General features: G+C 40.9%; 1 protein-coding gene across 7 annotated transcripts in view; it reads right to left on the reverse strand.

Moving 5' to 3' along the window:
- caska (calcium/calmodulin-dependent serine protein kinase a) overlaps window positions 1-23,171 on the reverse strand; it is a 494,230-nt gene that overhangs the window by 73,792 nt on the left and 397,267 nt on the right. For all 7 annotated transcript variants that reach the window (XM_041210838.1, XM_041210837.1, XM_041210836.1 and 4 more), the window contains 2 exons: window positions 14,331-14,408; window positions 11,713-11,793 (listed from right to left, as the gene is read on the reverse strand). In XM_041210838.1, coding sequence (XP_041066772.1) covers window positions 11,713-11,793; window positions 14,331-14,408 — 159 coding nt within the window. The remainder of the gene's footprint in view (window positions 1-11,712; window positions 11,794-14,330; window positions 14,409-23,171) is intronic.

Below are 23,171 nucleotides of genomic sequence, written 5' to 3' on the forward strand. Positions count from 1 at the left end.
AAGCTGGTATAAACATGTGTGTTTACATGATAAGCCAAGGATGAATTGGTTGAATACTGACAAAATGCTACTGCATAAATTTCTAAGCATGTATTCCCAACTTCTAAGAGATTTTTGTCAGCTATTATTTGGTGACAGTGTCACAAAAATTTTGAAAAATAATGAGATATATATTCCTTTTATACTTAAGAAAGATAACCTTCTAATGGCAAGACAGAGGTTCAAAACCCCTGACCCCCAATTGAAGATATAGAGGTGGTACAATTTTTATTCTAGCCTCCTTGCTTCTGAGTTGATGCTTTGTGCAATGCTAACCAATGTATCTTTTACCGCTGTCATAGTAGAAGAAGAAGGTATGGGAAATGTGTGTAAAAACGATGTGATTGCTATAAAGGCAGCATAGAATCTGAAGCTATTTGACAATCTTAAAAAGTTATGATTTTTACTTGGCAGTTTTGATTTGTTTTTGCTACAGTTTTTCATTTTTATACTCTGGGGCTTGGCAATACTGTATGTTTCAAGCTTTTATAAAATTTGACTACTGACAAGTTTATAGATTTGTTTTATTTATCTCATTAATTCCATGTGATGTGCAAACTAGATGAGTGGCTAAAATCATAGAAGGAAAACTTGCAGTAGTCAGATTGTCTATTTGCGAGTGAAAGGCTATAAGCCCATTGCAATTCACCATGCAAGTTATGGTGGTTGATCGGATTACTGACAGTATATCAAGGAGCCAAGTCTGAAGATGGCTATGAGATATGATTAAAGAAAAGCTGCATTCTCTGCTTAGGCATCACAGCAAATCAATATAAAAATATAAAACCATTCTCTTATATTTTCAAACCTAGGTATGTGTTCAGATTTTTTCACAAAAAGTACATTAACAAAATTCTCTTTCTCAAGAGATCATAATCATAACAGGTTTTTCAGGTACAACATTCTCAGAGAGTAGTCACCTGACATGCACACCAGACTGCAGCACCATGCAGTTCCCTTGCCAAATGCTTTCCAATATGCTGAATGTTCTTCCTCTACTCCACTAATAGATTAAGGTGAGATCATAGAAATTTCAAGATCAAGTTAAGTGCTACTAGTACATCATATTTTTTTTTTAGAGAAAACTGAATTTAAAACAAACCCAAATAGATAACTGAAAGAAAAACTTCCAGATTAGGATAGGGTTTCATTCCAAGCAGCATTCAGCAGCCTTAAGTTCCCATGTCCTATAATTTTAATGTAAGGAAAAAGGCATACATTTACAGAAACAGAAGACTGCTTAGAATCATACTGTAGGCCTTTCCGGTCTCAATTACAAAGTTAAGCAGTGCACCAAACTGTTCTTGTCCACCTCAAAATGGCCAACAAATGATTGAGAACTGAACCATTTACATTAGAGCTAATATTGGTCTCCCTGTGTGAAACCACTTGGAGTTGGACAGAATGGGGCAATGGTTGTCTGCAGCAGTCAGTTGGGAACCATCCTCAATTAATGGGCCACCCATTTTTTTTACATGGAGGAGAGGGGTTGCCAGTGCAAAATATACATCCCATTGACAACTTACAGGTGAGAACTTCAGGCGTGTAGAAGCTTAAAGGGGAAGTACTTTTTGTCACTGAAGCAGGGAAAAAACATTGTGGAACTGCAGGATGGTGCAAGATGAAAGAGGAGTTCCCACAGAGCCCCAAGCTTTTGGAAAATAGGCACAGAAAAAGTTCATGACAGGTTGATGAAAATTAACTCAAGTTGGTGAATGGATATGGCAAGAAGTGGCACAACAACACTTTCTACATTACACCCAAGGAAGTACTGGGCTTAGCCATCTTCTCCATCTTGGGCAAAGTGAGATCCCAAATGGATAGAGGCTTCACTTGAATCTGTGATTTCCTAGTGTCTGCACTTCTGCAGAACTGTAGCTTAGTAACATATACTGTGGTGCTTATGCCTATGAAATATGTTGCTAGTTCTCATGATAGCATTTATGACCCGTGTTTTAATTGCTTACCCTTACTCCATAAAGGAAGTTGGGTAGACTCCCCAACAGACAGCAAATTGCTGCAATCTGCACGTGGGCTCTCTGGGGTCACAGCCTGTAGTGATTACTGAACGCTTGCACCCTGTGAGCCACAACATATTACCCCCTCCTATGTTACTACCACTGCGGATCACTCAGAGTACGAAAAGAACTAACCATGTACACTACAGGGGCTTGCACAAGCATGAGAAGTAGTTTATAGGCAGCATTAAACCACAACATGATTTGAAATCTTTGTGAGCAAAGTGTTTCTGTAAGTTGATGATCTCACAATGTTAGACGGCAGGAATAGCAATATTGTTATTTTAGCAGATGAAGTTGATAGTAGGAATCAACTTGACTTCCTTCTTTTTACGATCGATGGCTGTTCCCTTTTATTTCTTACTTCGCTATACTCTTTCCTTATTACTTTTACATCTGTCCTATTTTCATTTTGAATTTGCTTAAGTGCTTTCTTTTTGAAAAAAACTTTGCCTCTGTTTTATGCTGCTAATGTTTGAACGTCAGGTTAGTGACCCTTTCAGAGTTGTTTTACACCCTTCATTTCACCTGCTCTTGACAGAGCTCCAGTGGCATGCCATTTCCCTGGGGTTTGAATATTGCAGGGATAAGAATGACTGCCCTTGACATCAAGGCAGCATTTGACCGAATGTGGCATCAAGGAGCCCTAGCAAAACTGGCGTCAATGGGAATCAGGGGGAAAACTCTCCAGTGGTTGGAGTCATACCTAGCACAAAGGAAGATGGTTGAGCTCGTTGGAGGTCAATCATCGCAGTTCTAGGACATCACTGCAGGAGTTCCTCAGGGTAATATCCTATCATCTTCAGCTGCTTCATCAATGACCTTTCTTTCATCATAAGGTAAGAAGTAAGGATGTTTGCTGATGATTACACTGAAGTGGTCCATGTCCAAATGGAGCAAGACATGGACAATAGCCAGGCTTGAGCTGGATATTTAAAGTAACATTCTTGCCACACAAGTGCCAGGCAATGACCATCTCCAGTGACAGAGAATTTACTCATTGTCCCTTGACATTCAATGGCATTACTATCGCTGAATCCCCCATTATCAACATCCTGGGGGTTTCCACAGACCAGAAACTGAACTGGACTAGCTACATAAATACTGTGGCTACAAGAGCAGGTCAGAGGCTAGGACTCTTGTGGTGAGTAACTCACCTCCTGACTCCCCATAGCCTGTCCACCAACCATAAGGCACAAGTCAGGAATGTGATGGAATACTCTCCACTCCTCTGCCTAGAGGAGTACAGCTCCAACAACAATCAAGAAGTTTGACACCATCCAGGACAAAGCAGCCCACTTCATTGGCATCCCATCCATAAACATTCACTCCCTCCACTAGTGGCGCATAGTGGCAGCAGTGTGTACTGCAGGAACTACGTAAGCCTCCTTAGGCAGCACCTTCCAAACGCACGACCATTTCCATCTAGAAGGACAAGGAGAACAGACACATGGGAACACCACCACCATGGAAGCTCCCTTCCAAACCACTCACCACCCTGACTTGGAAATATATTGCTGTTCCTTCACTGTCGTTGGGTCAAAATTCTGGAACTCCCTCCCTAACAGCACTGTGGGTATGCCTACACCATATGGACAAGGCAGCAGCTCACCACCACTTTCTCCAGGGCAATTAGGGATGGGCACTAAATGCTTGCCAAGCCAGCGACGCCCATATCCCATGAACATATAAAACAAAAACCTCTGATGCTGCAAGCTTGTGATACAATCCATTTGAAAAGTTTAGTGTCTTTGGTATCCCTCGGTCTCAATGGAATAGGATTAATAATTTAATACGGCAGGAGCCTTCATTGTGGTCTCTGGAAGTTTACCTGCTATTAATGTTAGAATTACTGGCCTATAATTACCTGGTTTATTTCCTTCACTCTTATTGAGCAGAAATAATCACTGGTAACCTTCCAGTCCACTGGCACAACTTCCATACTGAAGAATGTGAGAATGATTGTAGTCAGTAATGTCACCGCTAACTTTTTTTCATCGTGTACAGCCTGTTCATTTGAATGCGAGGTAGCTTTGAATTCTTTTGTGTGGCTATACACTCATAGGCTGAGATTTTTAAATTAGTTGAGACGGAGATTGAGGCAGATGGGTGAGCAATTTCATGATACTGGCCTCCAGGCCAATTTCTTGCAATGATCCTGACCCTGAGCCATCTGCCAAGAAGCAGTGGACAGCTGATTACGGCTAATTATTGCTAATTGCCTTTTTCCCTGCTGATTGGGACAATATCCAGGCTTGTACTGCTAAGTGGAAAGTAACATTTGCACTACACAAGTGCCAGATAATGACCACCTCCATCAAGTGGGAATGATGTTCAATGGCATTACCATTGCTAAATCACCCACTATCAACATTTATGGGGTTACCATTGACCAGGACTTAACTGGGCCAGCCATATAAATAGCGTGGCTATAACAGCAGGTCAGAGGCTGGGGTTTCTGTGGCAAGTACAGTAAGTCCTCAGTTAAAGTTGCGGTTGCGTTCCTGAAAATGGCAACTTTAAGTGAATCATAGGTTCCCATAGGAATCAATGTTAAAGCAAGAGCAGGTTCCTTCAGACATTTCATGCCCAGAAAAAAACAATGCACAAGTTGAAATACTGTACCATACATGTATTCAGTACTCTAACTTGGAAAATAAAATACATCACTACTTGTAAAAGAAATACAATATATAATACAATTAAGTCATTTACAGTACTGTTAGATTGAACAGACTCCACCTGGTGGTAGAAGTTGGTTGGTGCAGGGAGCAACCTAAGTCCCAGAACTACCCACACTGACCAACATCTGCTACTAGATGGTGCAAGTTCAAAAGCAAAGCCAGAAGCAAAGCCAGCAGAGTAGCCCAAAGTCGGGAGCCAATGAAGAACAGACCCTGAGGACTAAGGTAAATACAGAGGCTGAGAGTCAGCAAGGCTGGGAGTGGGCAAGGGCAGGAGGAAGAGGAACTGAGTACGAAGGTGGAAGCACTCCAGGAAAAGTCATGTGATCAAACAGGCCATAGAAGAAAAAGTCTGTGGCAAATGATATTAAAGTGAAACTGGCAATGTTAAACAGATATACTAACACTAGTAACAACGTTAAAATGAAACAACATTTAGTGAGTTTGCGTTAAGTGGAGACTTACTATAACTGACCTCCTAACTCTCCAAAACCTGTCCACCATCTACAAGGCACAAGTCAGGAGTGTGGTGGAATACTTCCCACTTGCCTGGATGAATGCGGCTCAAACAACACTCATGAAGTTCAACATCATTCAGGACAAAGCAGCCTGCTTCACTGGCGCCCCATCCAGCACCTTCAACGTTCGTTCCCTCTACCACCAATGCAATGTAGTTGCAATTCATACTATCCACAAGATGCACTGCAGCAATTTGGCTCCTTTGACCACATCTTCAAAACCCACAACCTCTAACACAGAGAAGTACAAGGACACTTCCACTGCAAATTCCCCTCAAAGCCACACAATATCCTGACTTGGAAATTATCACTGTGACTTCATCACCGTTGGTTCAAAATCCTGGAATGCCCTTCCAACCAGCACTCTGGGAGTACCCTCACCACAGACTACAGAGGTTCATATGAAGGTTGCTCACCATCACCTTTTCAAAAACAATTAGGAATGGGGATTAAATGCTGGACTTGCCAATGGTACCCATATTTCATGAATGAATAAAAAAAAAATTGTTAGCCTATCTATAACACTGCAATGTGAGCATGTCCTGTAGGCTCAAACAACCCTTCTGCACATAAACTGCAGCAAGACAGAAAATTCATTTACGCGATTTGCCCCATAACAAACCAGTGATCTGCTCCTCCATTTTTATGATCCTAATGCCCTTGCTTTGCTTTGGTACAACTGTGTTATCTCAGCCACATTGATGTAGTTACCACTGCAATACTTGTGGCTGCTTGTGATTAAACATTTACTTATGAAATTCTAAAGTAGCTATCAATTAGTATTTAGACCAGAAGACCATAAGACATAGGAGCAGAAATTAGGCCATTCAGCCCATTGAATCTGCTCCACCATTCAATCATGGCTGATAAGTTTTTCAACCCCATTCTCCCGCCTTCTCCCTGTAACCTTTGATCCCCTTACCAATCAAGAATCTATCTATCTCGGTCTTAAATACAGTCAATGACCTGGCTGCCACAGCCTTCTGAGGCAATGAATTCCACAGATTCACCACTCTCTGGCTAAAGAGGTTTCTCCTCATCTGTTCTAAAAGGTCTTCCCTTTACTCTGAGGCTGTGCCCTCGGGTCCTAGAGTCTCCTACTAATGGAAACATCTTCCCCACGTCCACTCTATCCAGGCCTTTCAGTATTCTGTAAGTTTCAATCAGATCCCCCCTCATCCTTCTAAACTTCATCGAGTATAGACCCAGAGTCCTCAAACGTTCCTCATATGTTAAGCCTTTCATTCCTGGGATCGTTCTCGTGAACCTCCTCTGGATCCTCTCCAGGGCCAGCACATCCTTCCCGAGATGCGGGGCCCAAAATGGCTCACAATATACTAAATGTGGTCTGACCAGAGCCTTATAAAGCCTCAGCAGCACATCCCTGCTTTTATATTCTAGTCCTCTCGAAATAAATGCCAACATTGCATTTGCCTTCCTAACTACCGACTCAACCTGCAAGTTAACCTTAAGAGAATCCTGGACTAGGACTTCCAAGTCCCTTTGCACTCCAGATTTCTGAATTCTCTCCCCATTTAGAAAATAGTCTATGCCTCTATTCTTCCTACCAAAGTGCATGACCTCTCACTTCCCCACGTTATATTCCATCTGCCACTTTTTTGCCCATTCTCCTAACCTGTCCAAATCCTTCTGCAGCCTCCCTGCCTCCTCAATACTACCTGTCCCTCCATCTATCTTTGTATCATCCGCAAACTTAGCCAGGATACCCTCAGTTCCTTCATCTAGATCATTAATGTATAAAGTGAAAAGTTGTGGTCCCAACACCGACCTCTGCGGGACTCCACTAGTCAACAGCCGCCATCCTGAGAAGGATCCCCTTATCCCCACTCTCTGCCTCCTGCCAGACAGCCAATCTTCTATCCATGCTAGTACCTTGCCTCTAACACCATAGGCTCTTATCTTACTGAGCAGCCTCCTGTGCGGCACCTTGTCAAAGACCTTCTGGAAGTCCAAGTAGATAACATCAATTGGCTCTCCTTTGTCTAACCTACTCATTACCTCCTCAAAGAATTCTAACAGATTTGTCAGGCATGACCTCCCCTTGATGAAACCATGCTGACTTTGCCCGATTTTATCATGCACTTCCAAGTATTCTGAAATCTCATCCTTAATAATGGACTCTAAAATCTTACCAATGACTGAGGTCAGGCTAATCGGCCTGTAATTTCCCGTTTTTTGCCTCACTCCTTCTTAAACAGGGGGGTTACATTAGCAATTTTCCAGTCCTCTGGGACCCTCCCTGACTCTAGTGATTCCTGAAAGATCACCACTAACACCTCCACCATCTCTTCAGCTATCTCCTTCAGAAATCTGGGGTGTAATCCATCTGGCCCAGGTGATTTATCCACCTTCAGACCTTTCAGTTTTCCTAGCACTTTCTCCTTGGTAATGGCTACCATACTCACCTCTGCCCCCCGACTCTCTTGAACTTTCGGGATGTTACTTGTGTCTTCCACCGAGAAGACTGACGCAAAGTACCTATTCAGTTCCTCCGCCATTTCTTTGTTCCTCACTACTACTTCTCCAGCATCATTTTTCAGTGGCCCAATGTCCACTTTTGCATCTCTCTTATCCTTTATATATCTAAAAAAAACTCTTGCAATCTTCTTTTATATTACTGGCTAGGTTACCCTCATATTTAATCTGCTCCCTCCTTATTTCTTTTTTAATTGTCCTCTGTTGGTCTTTGTAGGCTTCCCAATCCCCTGGTTTCCCACTGCTCTTTGCTGCATTGTATGCTTTCTCTTTAGATTTTATGCTGTCCCTGACTTCCCTTGTCAGACACGGTTGCCTTGTCCTCCCTTTAGTATGCTTCTTCTCCCTAGGGATGAATTTTTGCTATGTCTCCCAAATTACTCCTAGAAACTCATGCCATTGCTGTTCCACTGTCTTTCCTGCTAGGCCCACCTCCCAGTCAATTCTGGCCAGCTCCTCCCTCATGCCTCTGTAGTTGCTTTTATTCAACTGTAATACCGTTACATCTGATTCCAGCTTTTTCCTCTCAAATTGCAGGGTAAATTCTATCATATTATGGTCACTTCCTCCTAAGGATTCCTTCACCTTAAGCTCCCTTATCAAATCTGCCTCATTACACATCACTAAATCTAGAATTGCCTATTCCCTAGTGGGCTCCACCACAAGCTGCTCCAAAAAGCCATCTCGTAGACATTCTACAAATTCCTTTTCTTGGGATTCACTACCAACCTGATTTTCCCAGTCTACTTGCATATTTATAATGCCATTATACATTAAGTTATTCAGGTGACAAGTTAATGCTCAAAAGAAGAGCATTTTCAGATATAAAGAGACACTGATGGTTTCCAGGACAAACTTCAATCCTTTACCAGTCAATTCTTACTTTGCTGCATGAGTCAGAACACCACAAAATTAGTTCAACAAATGCTGATATCACTGTTAATGAATCCATGCATTAAAGATTTTCCATGAACAATGTTAATCCTGCTCCCTGGCGAAACCTACTAGTAGGTGGAAAATTTTGAACCACTTCTCCCAGACAAAATTTGTCCTCTATATGGAGTTTCAGTGTAAATATCTGTGCAGACTGGAAAACAGATTTTCCTTTTGAGACCCCAACACTTTATCTTATTGCTTTTTGGAGGGACATATCCATAAAATATTAACCCATGGTTGGGTCATTCTGCAGATTGGGGCAGTGAAGTAGATGCTTACTCCATTTCACACTTTGATAAGTTTCTGATCTCAGTGACAGTTCTCTGTGGAGAGGGTGATTCCAATATAAACCAGGGAGGATAAAAATCAACAAGGAAGTCTATATTGGACAGTGACCTCTGCAAAGAAAAGCACTAACAGTGGCTGGCTGTACTACTCTCTTGAAATCAAAGTGGGGGGCAGGGGAAAGAGTCTTGGATGGGGGGATGAGAATATTTGAAAACAATGACAGCAGATTTACTTAAATTAAAGCTTATCCTTCTTAAATGGGCAGGAAAGTCTAAGAAAGGTGATTTTTATTCAAAGTGCTCATTATATTTGGAAGAATTTAGATTTACTTGATTTAACAGAACATCGACTTTGGTAGTGGGAGAGATATGTTACGGATAGGAGGTGGGTTAATTTAAACAGCCCTGATTTCTCCTCTCACTGTCAATCCGTAAACAGAAAGGTATTTTGATTTGCTTTCCCTAGGCGGTGGTGTGTTTCCCAATGCCTCAGTTTTGGTGTGATCCAATTTTCTATAAATAACCCCATGGCAAACTTAAGATAGGATGAACTCAGAAGGCTAGTTTATTTGCACTCACTCAAATATGGGTGGAGGGTGACAATGTTACCTCCTTTTTACTTCACAGTAGAAGAGGAATAGAGAAAGAAAGATTTACAGGGCAAAGGCCACAGAGAAAAGAATTGTTTCATGTGAGCACAGAATCAAAGCCCACTGGTGTTTTCTTTTAATTCATTCATTGCTGGCTAGGCCGGCATTTATTACCCATCCTTAGTTGCCTTTGAGAAGGTGGTGGTGAGGTACCTTCTTGAACCACTTCAGTTCATTTGGTGTAGGTACATCCACAGTGCTGTTAGGAAGGAAGTTCCAGGATTTTGACCCAGCGACAGTGAAGGAACAGTGATATATTTCCAAGTCAGGATGGTAAGTGGCTTCAAGGGGAACTTGCAGGTGATAGTGATCCCATCTGTCTGCTGCCCTTGTCCTTCTAGATGGTAGTGGTCCTGGGTTTGGAAGGTTCTGTCTAAGAAGCCTTGGTGAATTCTTGTATGTGGTACACACTGCTGCTACTGTGGGTCGGTGGCGGAGGGAGGGAACATTTGTGGATGTGGTGTCAATCAAGCAGGTGCTTTGTCCTGGATGGTGTCAAGCTTCTTGAAGTTGTGGGAGGTGCATTCATCCAGGCAAGTAGGGAGCATTCCATCACACTCCTGACTTGTGCCTTGCAGATGATGGACAGGCTTTGGGGAGTCAGGAGGTGAGTTACACGCCACAGGATTCATAACCTCTGATCTATTCTTGTAGCCACAGTATTTAAATGGCTAGTCCAGTTCCTGTTTCTGGTCAATGGTAACCCCCAGGATGTTGATACTGGGGGATCCAGTGAAGGGAATGCCATTAAACGTCAAGGGGCGATGGTTAGATTCTCTCTGGTTAGAGATGGTCATTGCACTTGTGTGGCACGAAAGTTACTTGCCACTTGTCAGCCCAAGCCTAGATATTGTCCAGGTCTTGCTGCATTTGGGCATGGACTGCTTTACAGAGATCAGCAGCCTGAACTGATGCTGGATAATTCACTCTTCCAGCAGAGCAGACTTCCACAATGAGATAGTCACGCAGTGATGAAACAGTCTTGTAGGCAGGGGTACAAAAAGATCTAGTAGAAACAGTGTAGTTGCGACTAGGTATTCAGCCTGACAGAGTCCCTTCTCTGTGCTGCTGCTAGGTAGGTGGGAAAAATGGGAGACTGAGTTTGCACTTCAAAAAGGCAATATGGTTTCATCAGCTATGGGGTCATGTCCCATGATTCCCACCTCTCCACTCTGGCTTTGACAAAGGGTGTGAATCCCTTTGTCTGGGTCCCTGAGATTGTTAATGTTCCAACCATTAAGTCTTAAAGAGAGGTTGTGGGGTTCTATGTCCTAGCAGACGAATTGGCTCCTGTTGGCCAGACCTGGCTTATGAAATGTGGATGGCCTGTGTATAGTTTATCTTGAATTGGTCTCTGCAGCCCACATGAGGTCGTTATGTTCTCTGCAGAGATGAGGAGGAATAAGCTTCTTCGAACCTGCCAGTTGGCTTTTTTTGTTCAGGGTCACAGACGGACATAGCTTCAGCTATTCTTAAAGTCTTTGTCCAGTTTTAAAAATTTTAGAAATTAGCCATGGGGAAATCAGTATCTAGCGTGAGGTCTTAGCACCTTGACAGAGACCCCAAGTTGGATCTCTCTTGCTGCTAAGCCTTAAATGGGTGTGTTCCCTTGCATCTCAATGGCATCAAGAAACAGCAAGTTCAAACTGGCCTGGGAGCTGTTATGTCCTAAAGATTTCTTGGTTTCCAGTGTAGTTTCCTAACAGCTCTGGAATAGTTTTTAAGCTTGTTAAAATCATTCTACCACACTTCACCTACAAAAGAGCTTCAGAATGTTCTTCAGAGTAAGCAGATTCCATGCAGTCAACAAAACTGACTTCTTTTGGGGGAAAAAGAAAATCAAAATTTAACTAAATAATTTTTCTTCTACAACATGGAGGAGAATAATGAATAAATATAAGAGTTTCTGGGCATTCCTTTGCCTCTTAACCATAGTGCTTTATTAATAAAAAAAAAACAAGCACTCACTACTTTACCAGATTGCCAGTGAGTGGGTCACTTAAATTACTTAAACTAGATAGTATTCGGTGACAATCTTACTTCTTTATTTTGAAGTGTGATCAACAGAACAGAGTAACACTTACCATAAAATGAGGCCGTGTTAGGATACACTTCAATTCCTTTGCATCATTGTTTTCTGGATAGCATGAAATCTCTTCCAACACCTGCAAGATCCAACAAATTTTTAGCAAGCCTCTGCATGTGAGGAAATTGCAAAATTAAATTATACCACAAACTGAAGTTGAAAACTAGTTTGGGGGAATAGAAGGCACACAGATATTTTTGTTTAAGATAACTTTAAACAAAGCTATTTTATGGTGAGTGAATCTTATATGACTTAGCTGGATTTTCCTTCATGACACTGTTGCAAAGCAGCTGTAAGCTTTGCAGGAAAATGAAGCTGTGATACCCATTGCTGCCTTACCACCCTGACTTTGATTTTCTTTCCTCTGCCCCTGCTGGCTGTCCTTTCCCTGCACACTGCCTAAGTTTGTGATGGGTTTTCCTGCTGTGCGCTGTTTCTGCCCTGTGGGACTAGCTGCTGGAAGATAGTGGTAGGCCATAAAGTTAATTTTTAATTAATCTTTTTTGCCCTTTTAGTTCCCCCGGCAACTCTTCTGGTGCTGCAATGAAAGTCCCATTGTAGCACTGCCAGGATAGCCATCATTCACAATGGCGAGGATTTACAAGAGTAAATCATTGCTGTAAGTTCATACCTGATGCAGCAATTATGTATGGGATGGCAAAACACAGCAAAAAGATGACTTTCTTAAGGGCTGTAGCTTCAAAGTTGTCAGTTGTGGCAATTATTGTCCCTGAGGTAAGGATGTAAGATATTTTCTGATCTCCCACATGGGGTCAGCAAAGCAATTTTTCATCAGCAAAGATAATTAAATAGGTTTCCAATTTTATTGAAGAAGTTACAGTAGCCAGATAGTAACCTGCAAATCAGGAATCTAAAATTGCTCATACAAAACTGGGCTGTTTCTTTGTTATTTTAGTGGAATCCATATAAACAAGATGGATTCCACAGTTTTGGCATGCATTGCAGAACTGTTTTGGCCCTGCATTGAGAGTAGATTTTGAGAGCACATTCTTTCAAAATTTTCTCTGCTCTTATATGGGTCAGAGTGGAGCATGAGCAAGGAGCAGCAACAGCTAAAAATGTAAACAGGATTTCTGGGGTAAGAGTTAACATTGTGTTATTTGTACTACTACTGTTAGAATCCATTGCTTTACTTTATTTGCTCCTCATTCCGACTGGACAAGAATTGTTTGCATCAGTAAGAACAGCTTAGTTTAGTACAAGATATCTTGTAATAGTGGTATGAAAGATGTTCTTCTCGTAGCAGGTGGAAAACAAATAGGTATATATTACTGGTTAAAGGGTAAGAAAAATCCATGAAGAATACTTTTGCCAATGTACTCCCTTGTTTTATACAGAAAAATAAAGTGCTTATTAGAATTCTGTTTGACTAATTTGTTGATTTCACATTCCAATGGAAGCTCGAGTTGAAATTAGGCTTTCCAGTTTTGACTACATTGTTATTGTGATTTCTTGCTGACTGTCTTGGTTCACACAATGTTAATATGGCAATCATCTTGTTAAAACCAATTGGTAGTTAAATAGGTGATGGGCATTAATTATCCCAAATGAATAGAATAAGAAGGTACAGCTGGAACACTTTGGGTGGAAGTTAGTAGCACTGAGGAGTTGTCTTGGAAATAAACCAGCTTTAACCAAGAGACCTGCCTGGATTAATTCTTCCACCACAACCTCTTATTGTGGGTAACACAACATGCTACTTCAAGTGTTTAGAGTAACAAGGCTTCAATTAAGCTTTTACAAGGTCACTGTTTTGTCTGAAAAGTTTTGCTGACCTTGTTTTTCATCAATTTATTTTGTATACCAGCTGTAGATTTTATAATATTATGACTTATATAAAAGAAACAGATATTGGATATGTTGCCCTGGTGAGTATTCTGTAGGTGCACATGTGGAAATGAGTTTTGGCAGGCAATTGTTGTAGGTAACAGAGCCAAGCTGAATGGTGTTTCCAAATGATAACACATGCACATTCCCAATACCACAGGGTAGAAATTAACAACTATTCAGGCTGGTTTTTTTTCTCTCCCTAAGCCAGGGCACTGAGACCAATTGTACTGACCCCATCATAGTCCTGTTTGAAATCAGCCTCCCCATCAGTCATTAACAAATGTATTTTTTCTAAAGTTATTTGAAGATATGTAGTATACTACATATATATAAGCATAACTTTCAAACTAATTACTTTGTTTTGTTCCTTCAGCCTTAAAGTACAAGGTTTCTGGGCCTATAAGGTGGCCAATTTTGGTAGGAGATATATGCTACCATACCCTGGGCATTGGATATGACTGTTTGGAGAGCCACCTGCAGCAAAACACATGAGTTAATTCAAGGTCATAGTATATAGCAGAATCTGCAATAGTTACCTGTGGAGTATACACTAATTATTTATGGTTCAATAATGTCTCCAACTTACACCAGGCTAACCATAGGACTATTGATCAGGTATTGGCCCAAAATTTCAAGTTCAAGTGACAATGTTACCACAAGCATTATCTATTATGACAAGAGCCAACTGGCTCAGAATGATCAAGATATGAATACCAATTTAATGCACAAACGGTTACAGCATAACTAAAATGATGTGCAACTTGCCTCTTTGGCTCTCTGGACAGCATCACTTGGTGGATTCCTAATCTGTGGTGATGACTTTGTGTTGATCTTGTCGTACAACTAGCAGAGAAAAATAAAAAAGCAAATTTCAAAATAGGTATGAACAGAACATTGTTTTTGCTTCCCTTTACAAAAATTGCTCTGTTATAAATTACAACCCTCTCTCTGCAGCACAATGTATTATACCATTTTTGACCAGGGAAAATTCTTAGTTCACTTTAAGAAATTGCTCTGTGAAATGAGGTATATTTGCACTGAACTGATGCCTTTATTGTGCAGTTTTCAGAATGTCTAGTTCATAATTCATGCTTTAGAATATAACTTTTAGTTTTATGGAAGAAATGGGGGTAACTGGTTAAAGTAACCTGATGTAAATGTGATTCAAACAAGCTTGTAGTCTATTACAATTAAAAGGTTAATAGCTAGGAAGGTAAGATCATAAACGGTAGGTGGGCTTACTTAGCTAAAGAACTAGAGACATGAAGTTTGCAGTTGTTCCAGTAAAGGGCAAGTTATTTGCATGGTTTTCCAGAATTAAGGAAACCTTTTGGAATTAAGGTAGTTAACTTGCATTTTGACCTGAGAACCAAGGCAGTTAACCTTGTTACAACTGGATTTCTGGAAGTAATGAGCTTGGTTGCAGCTTGAAACCAAAGCAGTGGGCTATTGGTAACCATGGATGTTTGCTGATGTTTTACTCCCACTACACAGGAGTCACAGGGAAGCCCATGCTGGAGCTGTAGAATCCAAAGTTGAGGTTGGTAGGAAATTGAAGGGTCGCATAGCTGAAGGCCAACAGAAGGATCCTGATGAAGTTTTGTACTTTGGAGAATAGATGGAACACTGAAGAGAATCAATGAATTCTGGAGAGTGGTGATATCTTTTTGAGTTGGTCCCAGGAAAAGTGATTGAACATTTAAAATTTTGGAACATGAGGAACTCTTGAGAAAAGTAGATTAAGTTCATAGCATAAGTCTTTATAAAGTATAATGTTAAGTCTGTGGTGCATGTTTATTTAATTTCTATATCAATTTTTTTCTTAAATGTGAAATCTTGTGGCTTAGTTCTGTTGGTTAATTGCTGGGTTTTGGGATTGATTAAAATGCTAATGGTTGTTAACAAGATTGTAACAGCAGGAATTATCGGTTCTCTCCATGTGATTCTTTAAATAGCTGCTACAAGTGGAAACAAGAGTTTATTCCCACATTTCAAGGAATTAAAACTTCTATAAACAGCTGCATAATTTTACGTCAAACCTCTTAAGTATATGTAATGATACAAAACCACCACACATATAGGTTATGTTTTACTATTTTATATTTTTAAGGTAATTGATAAAAGAAGCAAAAGTGATATGAGAATTCTTTTTTCCACAGAGCGAGTGGTTAGGGTCTGCAATGCAATGCCTGAGTGTATTGGAAACTGGTTCAATCAAGGCATTCACAGAGGATTAGATGATTATTTCTTTTCAAACAATGTGCAGGATTAGGGGGAGAAGGCAGAAGAATGACACTAGGTAAAATGATCATTTGGAGAGCCAGTGCTGACATGATGAGCTGAATGGCTGCCTTCTGCACTGTAACAATTCTGTGATTGATTCTTTCTGAAACCAGCACTGTATTGACATTAGATAGGCAATGAATGATATATAATATGCTATGAATCATATAATACTCACTGACATGAGAGTCTGTTAAAACTGACTTTATTTGCTATATAATTTAAAACCTATTTTTGTTGCTTGAAAACATCAATGAGTTTTGACTGATACTTTCCTACTACTAGGACATCCACCTTTATATGAATGCACTAGTGACCACAATTACATTATACACCAGCAACTACTCTATCAATAGGAAACTACATCATACTACAATGCTGGCAGAACTGGATCATTCAATTGCACCAGCCATTAACAACAGAGGTGGAATAATGTACAGTGCTACGGAGCAGAGAACTTCCCTACAGGGAAGGAAAATTAGCATGCATATAAATAAGTCAGGCATTCAGTTCAGAGTGAAGTAGCTGGAGAGGACCTGGTATCGAATATCTCAAACAGGTCCTGAGTATAATTCCTGTTGTTTCCCCCTCCCCCATGCTCACCTGGAATTTAATTCTGTCCATACCTGCCTGTGCTCCTTTGGTTATACATCCCAAAACAGCCTACAACCAAATTTTCGCCCCGTAGATTTCAGCACTGATTAAATGAAGAATCTATTTTTGATCTGAATTTCAAGTTGGAAGAAAAATGCCTTGAAATTGCCCTAGTTGGATATTAGTTTATTGCAATTCCTATTTCGAAGACATAATCAATTTAAAATAACCAACATTAGAGTTGCTGCACAATTCGTGCAACAAGTGTTTAACCACCAATAATCACCCAATGTAATTTCAAGGTCTTTTTCTTTTAAAAAAAAACTTAATATAAAAATTTGATGATTGTAATCAATACTGAATGAGATTGGGCATGGGCAAAATTCTACCCCTTAAATTATCCTGTACTTAAAAGCAGCAGAGATACTTGGTTTTGAAGCTTGCAGGGCAGCATTACACTTTGTCCCCGCAGATTTATAAAGTCATTGTAAAATGGCTGGTGATGTTTTAACAGTTAGTTGAAGCGGAAATCCAGATCTCAACTAAGTTTGTTACATTCATTCTCAGTTTTGTTTATTTATCTAGCCCTTGTGGTGAAATTGTAATTACTATAATTTTTTGAAATACTGTTTTACTCCTGCAGAATAACAACAGGAATGCTGTTAAGCCCAAAGATACACCCAATGTGATAAGTGGACTCATCAATGTGGTTGACTCTTAAATGCCCTATGAAATGGTCTAGCAAACCACTTAGATGACATCAAATAGGAATGAAAGCTCTGTCGACCCTGCAAAGTCCTCCTTACTAATGTCTGGGTGTTTGTGCCAAAATTTGAAGAGCTGTCTTAGATTAGTCAAGTAACAGCCTGACAGCCATACTCACAGAATCATATGTTATAATGTCCCAGACACCAACATCTTTGGGTATGCCCTGTCCCACTGGCAGGACAGACCCAGCAGAGGTGGTGGTGGTACAGTGGTATACAGTTGGGAGGGAATTACCCTGAGAGTCCTCAATATCAACACTGAACCACATGATGTTTCATGGCATCAGGTCAAACATGGACAAGAAAACATCCTGCTGATTACCACATACTGTCCTCCTTCAGCTGATGAATCAGTGCTCCTCTATGTTGAACATCACTTGGAGGAAGGACCAAGGGTGGCAAGGGTGCAGAATTTACTCTAGGTGCCAGACTTCAATGTCTATCAGCGGCTCGGAAGCAACACTATAAACTGAGCTGGCTAAGTCCTAGAAGATATAGCTGCTAGACTGGGTCTGCAGGTGGTGAGGGAACCAAGAGGGAAAAACATACTTGACCTCATCCTCACCAACTTGCCTACCATAGATGCATCTGTCCATGACAGTATCAGCAGGAGTGACCACTGCACAGAGCTTGTGGAGATGAAGTCTTGCCTTCACATTGAGGATACCCTCCATGTTGTACGGCACTACCACCGTGCTAAATGGGATGGATTTTGAACAGATCTAGCAACTCCAGACTGGGTGTCCATGAGGCACTGTGGGCCATCAGCAGCAGCAGAACTGTACTCAACCACAATCTGTAATCTCATGGCCTGACATATCCCCCACTTTACCATTACCACCAGCCAGATCAGCCCTGGCTCAGAGTGCAAGAGGGAATGCCAGGAGCAGCACCAGGCATACCTAAAAATGAGGTGTCAACCTAGTGAAGCTACAGTGCAGGACTACTTGCCAAGCAGCAAGCGATAGGCCGAGCTAAGCGATTCCACAACCAACGGATCAGATCTAAGCTCTGGAGTCCTGCCACATCCAGTTATGAATGATGGTGAACAATTAAAATTTCACTAGAGGAGGCTCCACAAATATCCTGATCCTCAATGAGTGGGAGCCTCACACATCAGTGTGAAAGATAAGGCTGAAGCATTTGCAACAATCTTCTGCTAGAAGTGCTAAGTGGATGATCCATCTAGCATCCTGTGGAGGACCCCAGCATCACGGGTGCCAGTCATTTAGCAAATTCAATCCACTCCATGAGATATCAAGAAATGGCTGAAGGCACCAGATACTGCAAAGGCTATAGGCTCTGACAATATTCCAGCAATAGTACTGAAGACTTGTGCTCCAGAACTTGCTGTGCCCCTAGCCTAGCTGTTCCAGTACAGTAGCTGCAGGGCCTGACAACCACAGTCTGGAAGAATCCTCTTTTGAGGAACAAAGGCATATCAAATGCTGCTGTATCATCAGAACAGATCTGGTGGAACCGGAGGAACTGGGAGAATGGAATGGAGTCCTTGCAGGGTGTGGGGAAGTGCAGTTGAGTAGCTATAGGAGTCAGTGGGCTTATAAGGAATTAGTTGATAGTCTATGGTCAAAAATGTACACAAGTCAAGGAAGGGATAGGAAGAGTTGGAGCTGGGAATGCGAAACTGAACTGAAGGGTGGAAATTGGAAGTAAAGTTAATTTTCCAATTCAGGGTGAGAACAGGACACTGATGCAGTCACTGATGCACCAGAAAGAGTTGAGGGAGGGGCCCAACTAGGACTTGAACAAGAAATGTTCCACCTATCCCATAAAAAGATTTTCATAACTAGGTACATAGGTACTCTTAAGCAACACCTTTTTTATTTGGAAGAATTCAAGAAGAAATTATTCAGAACAAATTCAGCTAGGCAAAGGAGGGTGGTCAATGGGAACTAGTTGAGCCTCCATGGTGAAGAGGCAGTTAAAGCTAGGAAACTGGAAACTTAGTGACAGAGGGCATTGGAAGAGTCACAGATGTGGGGGGGGAGAGACTGGACAAGGGGGAAAAATTGGAGTCAAGGCAGGAATCAGTTCAGTGCAATAGGTACAAGCTGAAATGATAGATTACCAGGACAGTCCTGTTTATCCTTCTCGGGAAGGAAGTATAAGTGAGCTTAATGGGGTTGGGGAACTGAGGTGGAAAGCTGTGGAGGGAAGATCACCAGAGGGAATGAGTTCAGTCACTGTTCTGGAAGCAATAGCTTGATGTTCAGTGGTGAGGTCATGGTCAAGGGGAAGGTAGAAGTGTCAGACTTGGTGTTCAGCCTCTGCAGGGTAGAAATCAATTTGCCAGATATCAAGAGCAACCCTGCCGCCACCCCCCCACCCCCGCCCCACCTTTAGTAGGTTTGATAATCTCAGGGTTAGACCTGAGAGAAAAGTGCAGCAAGGGTTCCGAGGGAGACAGGTCAGCGAGTGAAGGAAGTGGAGAAATGGAGACATCCGATGTTATCCTGATTGAGAAGGGCCCAGATGGAAGGAGAACAGTGGAAACAGGTGAAAGGGTCCATTGACTCCTGGCCAAAGAAACAGGCATGGAGGTGAAGGAAGAAGAGCTCAATGTCTTGCTGAGCTCAAAATTCAGTAAGGTGGGTGCGTAAGGGGATAAAGCTATGTCCTTTCCTAAGGACAGATTGTTCAAGGGGAAAATCGTAGGAAATCTTACATGGCAAGGGGTGAGGGAAATGAGTGGGAAGAGATCCAGAGGGGCATTGGTATTCATGAATTGTTGGAGCTTGTGATCCTTAACACCTGGAGTTTCTTGTTGAAGTGTCAGAAGTCGAAGGGTGAAATTAAATTACAAAGCAGGATGATTTTGAGTGAGATGAAGCTGTTGAAGAGGGAGGTCAAGATTATTCATGTGGTGATGCATGGCACTGAGTGAATCTCAGCACGGTGAGAGCAGCAGGTTCTGTTTTTTTCTCTTATTTTTGCTTTCAGGCAGTAGCACACCTACCTAGGCACATCTTGTTTCTTGACCCATCACCATTCTCTTTGGCTCCGTAATACTAACTCTTATGTCATTCAATCTCTCCTGCCTTCCATCCTATCACAGAATGACCTTTTTGTCCTTATCCAATCCACTTGCTCAAAACCTATTTCATCTCTAACTTTCTCCAGTTCTGATGAAAGGTCTGAATGTTAACTCTGCTTTTCTCTCCATAGAATGAAGAGGCATATCCTACGGAGGAAAATTTCACATGCAAGGCAAGCTACTCGTACTTTTCCTGATTATGGCAAGTTGTAGATGGGATCAATGGATGCAGACAGTGGGCTCCTGTTAATGCTCTTCAAATAAAAAACAAGGAAGAAGAGAGACAATTAATACATTTATGAAACATTTTTGTCCTTCTGTTACACTTTTGGCTTTTGCTGGTACCAAAAGTACAGTGCAAAGGCTACTGTTGTGGGTCAGTGCCTGATTGAGCATCTCAGGAGTGATTTTGGTTTAAGGGTACAACAAATGTGAAGCCAATTTTCTGACTTCTCTTTTCAAACAACAGCAAGCCACCTTTCTCTGCATTCACCACTTCCCACCATAATTTTTGTTTCTCAAGGTGCTGACTCATACTGAAGCATATAAAAGCTCTGGCTATTTGTGGGTCCTGCACTCAAGTACACATTATACAAGACTGCAAACAAATTAAGAGAATTAGATTTTTTCTTTAGGTATAGTGTATTAATGCTAAGAGGTAACGAGCCTATGTGAAACCTTAAGAGCTCAGTATGGAACGCAGTGTTGGGCTCTGCACCAGGAAGAATATCAAAGCTTTACAGGGTACAATCCAGATTCACTAGGATGCTATCTGGTATGAGGCAATGGAAACAGAATTGAAAAATTGCCCATCTTTAGGGTACAGATTCCAGGAAGATATAATAGAAGTTTTTACAATTATGGAAGCATGGGACAAGACAGAAGCAAACTGTTTCCAAAAGTTAAGGGGTCAAGAAAGAGGGGATACAAAACTAAATGCAAGATATTTACAAAGTGAGCAGGAGAAACTCTTTCAAGAGTTATAAGGCTGTAGGTTATTGGTTGAGGCAGAAACTATCTAAATTTTCAAGTTCAGATTATATTGGTGGATAAAGGAAAAGTCTTAAATGGATATGGGAACAAGGTGGATAAATATCCAAACTACTTGCTTGCTTAGAGGGTAAAAATGGGCAGACTGCTTGGGCCCAATGATCTGTTCCTGTGTTGTATTTGCAATGTGTTTATACATATTGGTAGTGCATGAAACACTGGAGGAATGATTTTAAACAGCATAAAAACGCTCCTTTCATTTTTTGTGAAGCCCAAGAGTGAGCCAGGGGGTTGGTAGAGGGAAAGGAAAATTAGGGAGCAAGTGGAGGGTGCATCAGGACTGATGTTTGTTATTATAAGACATAATGACAAAGTAATTGATTCATTTTGTTATTTCACCTTTACAGCCAGAATCAGAAGATTTCTTGTTTAAATATTTGAGAAAAGCTAATCTTATGGTAGTAATTCGCAGGAAATGGTCAAATGGCCTAATCCTTCTCCTATGGCTTATGGACTTTCTAAGCTGCTGCAGCTATCATGATAAATATTATCAATGCATCATTAAGTGCACAATTCTGCACCCATTCCATACCAACACTAAAATGCTGATGATCCACTTTTGTTTAGTTTTTGCAGTCATAGTATTTGCATTTTAAAACAGCATAATTTTTTTTTACTGATATGTAATGTTAAAATCCAGAAGTATCACTGGACTATTGCGTAAGGGCTGACTGCAGCAATGGTCAGTTCAATCATTTCAGTAAACCTAATTAAAAGCAATACCATTGAATATTGTTTCCTATGTTGTGTAATTTGATAATGTTGAAAAACTGGTTTTCAAAAGGAAAACATTAGGAGATGTATAATTCCTTTTTAATTGGGGATTCAGAAAAGCAGGACATGGATTCAATAGCATTCCATATCAGTCAAAGAGAATTTGCAGGGTTGTGCGGGATTAGGTGAACTATTCTTGTAGAGAGCTGGCATGGATGCAATCAGCCGGATGGCTGCCTTCTGTGCTGTTATTCTATAATTATAGATTGGTAGATACATTTAACTTCCATTTTGAATTTTTTTTTAATGCTTCCCGCATTTTTAATATCTCCTTTAACTAGTTTAGAAAATTCCTATGCTCCTCCCAGAGTTTCCTGTCTGCCCTCCTTCTCCCTGTAGGCTTCATGCTATTTGTTTTTTCCATATTCCTATTTGAATTGGCCAGATTCGTTCATCTTTGAATGCTTACTTAACTTACTTATTTTTCTTGGATATAAACTTATCTTGGTATGCAACACATTTGTTTAGAAATGTTATGTTTTTGTTCAAACTGATAGCTTTATCAATTTTAATTTAATTAAGCTAATTTCTTATTCCTTTTGAAGCTTAGTTGTGAAGTCAATTATTTTTGTCCCCAGCTTTACTAACAGCAATTACTATCTTTTATATCTTCTGGTCTCTACAGGCTTCAATTTTTGCAGTTTCGATGTTATCTTGATTACGTGTCAGGACCAGATTTAAGTGAGACATGAATGGAAACAGAATCTATTTCTGCTCTCCTTTTTCATGTCAAACTATGTCACAGAAAATAATTTTAAGTATCAGATTCAATAAACTTTGTTTTAGTTGTTGCCAAGTCTCATTTATTTTGGCTTTAATATTGAATCATAGACACTATAGCCTATGGTTTGGCCACAGTCAAGGTATATTCCCTCAAAAGGGAAAGGGTAGGGCAAACCAATCCAGAGCTCCCTGGATGAAAAAGGAAATTGAGAACCAAGCTGAATACAGAAGGTTCAGAGGAGAGGTGGCAAAGCAAAGAGGACTATAAGACAAGACTGGCAGCCAACATAAAGGGGAATCCCAAAGTCTTCTATAAGCACATAAGTAATAAAAGGGTGGTAAGAGGAGGAGTAGGGCTGA

The sequence above is a fragment of the Carcharodon carcharias genome, chromosome 18 (genome assembly GCF_017639515.1).
Source record: "Carcharodon carcharias isolate sCarCar2 chromosome 18, sCarCar2.pri, whole genome shotgun sequence".
In the NCBI taxonomy this organism is placed as follows: Eukaryota; Metazoa; Chordata; class Chondrichthyes; order Lamniformes; family Lamnidae; genus Carcharodon; species Carcharodon carcharias.